Source organism: Camellia sinensis, chromosome 9 (genome assembly GCF_055761805.1).
Source record: "Camellia sinensis isolate YWXY chromosome 9, ASM5576180v1, whole genome shotgun sequence".
Taxonomy (NCBI): Eukaryota; Viridiplantae; Streptophyta; class Magnoliopsida; order Ericales; family Theaceae; genus Camellia; species Camellia sinensis.
The window spans coordinates 164830690-164838104 of NC_138969.1; the positions used below are offsets into that span (position 1 = coordinate 164830690).

The window sequence follows — 7415 nt, forward strand, 5'->3', positions numbered from 1 at the left end:
TAGAATAGTGAATACGCAGCCCACACTGATTGAAAGTTGAACACGCAGCCCAAACTTTAAATTTTCTGAACACACAGCCCAGATTAGAATAGTGAACACGCAGCCCACACTGATTGAAAGTTGCTTATACTGAACACACAGTTCGTACACTTCACTTCTGAACACACAGCTACTTCATTTTATTTGCATGCAGCTTATTTCACTTCATCGGCACACAACCCATTTCATTTCATTGGCACGCAGCCCAGTTCATTTCATTGGCACGCAGCCCATTTCATTTCATTGGCACGCAGCCCATTTCATTTCATTGGCACGCAGCCTAAATTTTTCATTACTGACACATGTATTCATTCTAAACGCAGGTTGGTTCTCGCAGTGTACGGGGGTATGGTTCTATCGCCGCGCGGGACTGGTACGCTGAGCTCCCGGAGGGTGTCCGAGATTTAGTAGACTTGGCAGGGTTCGGGGCCTTCTGCGTTGGGTTGTCACGTTGTTCCGCCAGGAGGACACTGATGGCAGCATTGGTAGAGAGATGGTGGGACACCACCAACTCCTTTCATTTCTCTGCTACCGGGGACATGACCATGATGCCTCTAGACTTCGCTGTGTTGACCAGCCTGGACATAGGAGGTTAGCCCATCCCCTATGATGAGGATATGGGCGAGTGGGAGGCCGCTTGGATGTATCTATTGGGGGCTCGCCCGCCTGTTGACAGGGTTTCTGGGAGAGTCCGATACACTTGGTTCTCTTCCCACTTCCGGCGGGCGGAGATGGTGCCCGAGACTCCTGAGGAGACGGAGCAGTACGCCCGTGGTTTCCTTATGTTCCTCTTCGGGATTACCCTGTTCGCCAATAGAGGGAACACGGTCGGGCTATACCTGCTGAGTGCTCTGGTTGACCTATCACAGGTCAGTTGATATGACTGGGGTGGCGCCGGCCTGGCTACCCTTTACTTTTATATGAGCGCGACCTCCCGCGGGCGGGGAGATTTACTTGGCGGCTACTGGAGAGCCTGGGAGGTACTTTTCTGTCCCCTTGATTTACATTTCTGCTCTTCATTACTTGTACATTGCACACACAGCGCACTTTTACAGTCTGTATTTTGCTCTCAGCATTTCGTACTTACATTCTGCACTGTTTTTCTCAGTTATGGGTCTATGTATACTTCCCAGCATTAGCCCCAGAGTTGGAGGTGGCAGGGCCTCCCATGACCCCATATTCATTGGTATTCGAGGGCCCGCACCGGCCGAGACCCCGAGAGACCCTCATTTACTTGCGACAGTATTTTGACACTGTGCGGCAGTCAGAGGTACTTCAGAACTTTCAGTTCCTTTCATTTTCATCTTTGATTTGCTCTGTATATTCCCGATTTCTGATTGGTTTATGCATTTATCATCCGCAGATCACATGGCAGCCTTGGGCGCCTTTGGGTGATGGTCTCCGACTTCAGTATACCGGAGGGTCGGACACCTCCCAGTATAGGGTCCTGCTCGAAGGGCCGGTTGGCAGGGCATGGTTTCTGGGGGAACGCTTTCTGCATCAGGTATGGGGGTATCTTTCTCAGGATCCTCCCGCAGTACCCCCAGTCAGTATGCGGACTGCTGACAGACTCTCTTTCTCGGAGGTAGTCGGCGCCATGCTAGGTAGTGATGCTTTACTATATCTCGAGGAGGGGGATTACGGCACTTACCGTCATACATATTTGATGCCTCCATTGAAGGAAGCTCGTACCCCGATGACGAGGCCTGCTGGTATGTCATCCTCGGGCCAGGCCCGGGCTCGGGCTGCAGATGCCCCTCCCACCAGTGGGGCTGGTGCATCTAGAGGTGGGGGTAGACCGGTTCCTCCGATTCCGTCGACTTATCCTCATCCTGGATGGCCAGATATGCCAACTGAGTTGATGGCGTGGCAGTATGGGGCTATCTCTCCGACCCCGATCCCGCTAGAGCCTCCGATGCCCAGTGATCGATACGCCATTGATCCTGACTCACCGCTGGTATGCTCCACTGTTTTTCATTCATTATTCAGATGTTTAGACATTCTTTTGTTCACTGATGATTATGAGCTCATATTTGCAGCCACCGCGAGGGTACATGGAGGAGGTGGTTGGACTGGTGGCCACACTCGAGGGCATGGTCCTGCGGAGGGAGGCACAGTTGTCTATCGCGGGCATTCAGGTACCTTTCAGTTTTCTGGCATTTATCATACTTCTGATGACATGCTGATTTCTACTGCATCGATAGACTACTTGTGTAGAGCACATCTGACACACACCCCACTTGTACACTGTATTTACATGCACCCACTTTACGTAGCCTTTGCTTGTATCTGCATCTGATGTATATATTTGGACTGATGTATTTGAATTGAACTCTTTGTTTTCAGATGCCTTCATGGTCCGGTCAGCCGCAGGCCAGGCCACCTGGGCCTCCTTGGGGAACTGGGCCATCTGGGCCTTTTCAGGGAGTTGGGTCATCCGGGCCTTTTTAGGGGGCTGGGCTATCCCGGCCTTTCCGAGGAGCCGGGCCATCTAGGCCTTTTCGAGGAGCTCGAGGAGGGCCTGTCCGCAGACGCAGGGCTCATGTTGTAGAGGCGGAGCCCGATGAGGAGGAGGAGGATGATGAGGAGGAGGAGGAGGCTACCGACCGTCAGTCAGAGACATCTGCTGAGGAGGGGGGCTCTGGTCTTGGTTCGGGGAACAGAGGCGAGGCTGAGGGGGATCCTGAGGATGACAGCTCCGACTCAGATGATGATGATGGTGCAGAGATTGTTCCGCAGAAGAGGATGAGGAGTGCTTCTCATTCCCGCTCCCGAGGACATTGATGCTGCTGTTTCCTGCTTTATTTTTCTTTTTGCTAGTAGTTTGTAGCACTTTGCACATTGTTAGGCAGTTTTATTTTTTGTAACACTTGTACCTTTGTTTGTTGTAAAGCATGATGGAATGAAACAGCTTTTGAAAAGGTGTTTGTACTTTAACTTTTAGCATCGTATCGCAACATTTTATTTCGCATAAAAAAGAAATTGAATGGGAATGCGCATTGTGTAATCACCAAGTCAGGTAGTGAACCGACGCAACAAACTAAGCAACTCAACTTACTAAGATATAACAGAACCTTAGGAAGTTTACAACTCAATAAGCAAAATACAACAGTGTTGACAACGTAAATAAACAAGACTTAAACAAAGATTGTTTAATCAGAGAGTAATGACTCGAAAACACGAAACACGTCCGCTCGACAAACAACTCGATAAGCAAAACAACAACTCGATAATCAAAACAACAACTCGATAAACAAAACTCAGCAACAACAGAGCGTACTTCGGACGATCTGGGCACCAGAACGCATCCGAAACAGAGGGAAATGAAGGCCTTTGACTCTCCCGTTGCATGGAAATGCTTGAAATTTTTCCTCGAAGGGTAAAACAGGGCCAAGGAGGTACACTGGAGCATTGCCGGCCACCTTTGGGAGCCGGCCGGCCAATTTTGTGGAGAGTGGGAGCCGGCCGGCTAGATTTTGAAAAAGAGAATGGCCGGCCAGCCAGAAAAGGTGGCCGGCCGGCAACTTATTCCTGCAGCCACCTGGTTTTTGACACGTGTCTCTGTGAATAGTGTTTTTCTCTCTATAAAAGCCTTAACTTCGGGAACATTCATTTCATCTTAGTTTTGCACAAAGATGGAGGCGTTTATCGTGGAAAATCTCGCATCTTGGATCTCTTCTCTAGATGGCTCGGAAAAGCTGAACTTCCGGGGTTTCGGCTTGAATGCACTATTCACGCTGAGCCGTACCCCGCTACAGCTCCCTTTTCTCCATGCCGCGGCAAGGTTCTGGAACCCAGTGACGCACGTTTTTAGCTTTGGCGGCCAAGAGATGTGTCCCACTTTCGAAGATTTTCAGGTTTTGATGGAGTCTGAATGCTCTGAAGTGATCTTGCCCCAGCTCCGTTTTAGCCATGCTCAGGCTTTAGGGCGGATGTGTGGGCTCACGGCGCATGACGCTCGATCTCTGATCTGCAGTGGGGAACTGGACATCCTCGGCTTGATCCATCGTTTTTCCGACGCCGGTGACCGCAGCAACCATTATTGGCAGGGTTTCCGGCAACACGCCCTCTGCTTGTGTTTGTTGTCTCACTTTCTGCTTTCCTTGGGCTTCGGCGGGGCTAGCATTCGCCTGATTGAAGTCGCCCAAGGCTTGAGAGAAGGAAAGAGCTGTATTGCCATGACCTTGGCCGAGACACTGATGGGCTTAGATTCTGTCTATCGCCGGGAGGCGACTAGGTTTGCTGGGAGTCCACTGCTGCTGCAGGTAATGTTTCCCACCCAACCTTACATATATATTTGCTCACATCACTCGACCCTCAGGCTCGGTTTTTCTCACAAAACCCTTGTCTTACCTTTCTCTCATCGTACATCTCTCTGTTCTTTATTCTCTCATTTTCCATCCCTCCCCTAGGTATGGTTAATGGACAAGTTGCAGGTTGTGGACTCTTGCCCGGCCTATTCAGCTTGAGGCTACTTCTTTCGACAGCACCTAGTCAATGCTCTTGACGAAAGGTGGTGGTTCGATTGGATGTGCAATTTGTCCGCAGACGGCATTGCTTGGCATTGTCCTTGGCTCAACCTCCCGGCAATGAGCTATAGTATGTCCCGGCTGATTGGGATCCAATTGATTGGCCTAACCCACTGCGTATTCTATTTTCCGTTCCGGTTCCTGCGTCAGTTCGGTCATGATCAGACCTGCCCACCGGAGGGGATTGAGTACCCAGCCGCTTTCCCGATCCGGGGTGCACAGCTTGCCCGATATGCCACAACATGGAGGACTAGAGAGCTCCTGGCCCCTGCTTCCGCTTTCAGTTGCACTTTGTCCGACGAGTGCTTGGATTGGCTCAATGAGGAGGCACAGGTTGGGCCTAGCTTGGCATCAGATGCTTCGTCCAGCTCTGGGAGGGGACGCAGAGATACTTGACTCAACTATGCCCCAAATTTATTGCTTATTTAGCATTTTCAAGTTTTCTTTATGAATGTACTAAAAAAACAACCTCGATTGTAATGCAAGAGCAGGAGAACTCAGTTTTGAAATCAATGAAATTGAAGGTTGTGGTACTGAAAATTTTCCGCTTTGGTCCAAAAATGGTCGTAGTCGTAAAAAGATTAATTTGAACAAAGTCAACTTTTATTAAAACTTTTCAAAATTATTTTCGATGTGGATCAGAACTGGGCACGCCGAAGATCTGTCACTGAGATGCACAACCCCAGATCCCTGCAATTGGAAAGTTGCTCCTAGTCTGAAGAACAATGCGGCACTTCATGGCAACGGAAAGTTGCCCCTAGTCTGCGTAACTTTGCACCGTCGCGGCAACGGAAAGTTGCCCCTAGTTTGAACAGCACTGTACCGGAGATCGCGATAAATGCTGATGGATAAAGATGACTGAGATGATCGAAATGGACAGAGTTGATCGGGGAAAAGTTTATGGCTGAACTTCAAGGTGAAGTTGCCTACGTATCCCAAAGATGGGAATCAAGCCTTACGTAGTTCAGGCCCAGGTTCACTCGAGTATTTTCACTCTCCTTTTGTGCTCTAACTTTTGCCAAGGTCGCCCTTTGCGGGTTTTCAACCTTGCGAGCTCAGTTTTTATATTTTCTAATTTTTTGTGCTCTGACTTTTGCCTAGGTCGCCCTTTCGGGTTTTCGGCCTAGCGAGCCTCTCAAGGGTAATATTTCTTCAACTTGTCCATATTGATCGGTTGTGAGAACTCCAAGCCATCTAGATCCATCAGAACCATAGCTCCACCTGACCAGATAGCTTTGATGCTGTAAGGACCAATCCAATTGGGTTTGAACTTGCCCCTTGGGTCGTGGATGGGAGCTCGGTTGTCTTTGAGCACCAAATCTCCTTCTTTCAGATTCCTAGACTTAACCTTCTTGTTGAAAGCCCGGGTAATTCTGCGTTGATAGCCTTGGATGTGGTACAGTGCTTTCAGTCTTCTTTCATCAAAGAGCATGAGTTCTTCGAATTTGCTTTGCTGCCAATCTGCTTCGGCTATTTGGCATTCAGCCAATACTCGTAACGACGGAACCTCAATCTCGATGGGTAGAACAGCCTCCATTCCATAGACCAATGAATATGGAGTCGCCCTAGTAGAAGTTCTGATTGAAGTCCTGTAGCCCCACAGAGCAAATGGCAGCTTGTCTGGCCAATCCCGGTAGGTTCCCACCATCTTCTGCAGTATATGCTTGATATTCTTGTTGGCAGCCTCAACCGCTCCGTTGGTTTGCGGCCGGTATGTAGATGACTTATGGAAAGCCACATTGTATTTTTCCAACAAGGCTATCACTTCTTTCTTGAAATGGGAACCATTATCTGAAATTATCTCGTTTGGCACCCCGTAGCGACAGATGATGTTGTTTCTGATGAACTTTGCGACGTGCAACGCCTTCAACACCGCATATGATTGGGCCTCGACCCACTTTGTGAAATAATCTATCGCTACTAAGATAAACTCATGCCCGTTTGACCCCTTCGGGGTAACAGCTCCGATCACATCAATTCCCCAAACCGAAAAAGGCCATGGTGAAGTCATGTTGTACAGCTTTGACGGCGGGATGTTCATGCGGTTTGCATGAATTTGACACTTGTGGCATCGCCGAACAAAACTAATACAATCCTCCTCCATGGTTGACCAGTAGTAGCCCTGTCAGAGGATCTTTCTGGCCAGCATTACTCCATTCATTTGTGCACCGCACTCCCCCCCATGGATGGCCTCCATCAGGCGCTTCGACTCTTCAGCTTCTACATAGAGCTTATGCATTCCCAGATGACCCCTTTTGTACAGCTTTCCCCCGCAGATAATGAACTGAGCAGCCATTCTTCTGATGGCCCTCTTATCCTTGGCATTTGCCCCTAGTGGATACGTCTCCTTTTCCAAGAAGTTCCAGATGTCGTAATACCAGGGGTTGCCGTCTTGAGCCTCATCTATGGCGGAAATCGACTCGTATGCTGGCGCAAACTTTTGATCAATAATGACTGGACGCATCCGGACTCCGGACGGGATGTCTATCATGGAAGATAGAGTTGCTAGTGAATCTGCAAACCTGTTGTTCTCTCTTACGAGGTGGGTGAAATTTAGCTTCTCAAACCGAGGAATTAACAAATCCAAGGTTTGGTGGTAAATTATCATCCTTTCCTCCTTGACTTTCCAATCTCCTTTTGCTTGAGACACAACAAGGTTTGAGTCCCCAATAACGTCCAACCGTCTTGCCCCTAGTTCTAGGGCTGCTTCCAGGCCAGCAATACATGCCTCATACTCTGCCTCATTGTTCGAGACTTTGAACTGGAGCTTGAATGCTAAAGGGATACGGGAATCGTCAGGCGCTATCAGCAACACCCCTATCCCATACCCATACTGGTTTGACGCTC

General features: G+C 49.2%; 1 protein-coding gene across 1 annotated transcript; it reads left to right on the plus strand.

The window, feature by feature from the left end:
- Window positions 1-1408: 1408 nt before the first annotated feature.
- LOC145798830 (uncharacterized) lies at window positions 1409-2960 on the plus strand. The gene is made up of 3 exons (XM_082887935.1): window positions 1409-1996; window positions 2079-2177; window positions 2386-2960. Exons 1-3 carry the CDS (start codon window positions 1592-1594, stop codon window positions 2488-2490), a joined length of 609 nt encoding a protein of 202 aa, XP_082744061.1. The 5' UTR covers window positions 1409-1591; the 3' UTR covers window positions 2491-2960.
- Window positions 2961-7415: the final 4455 nt, after the last annotated feature.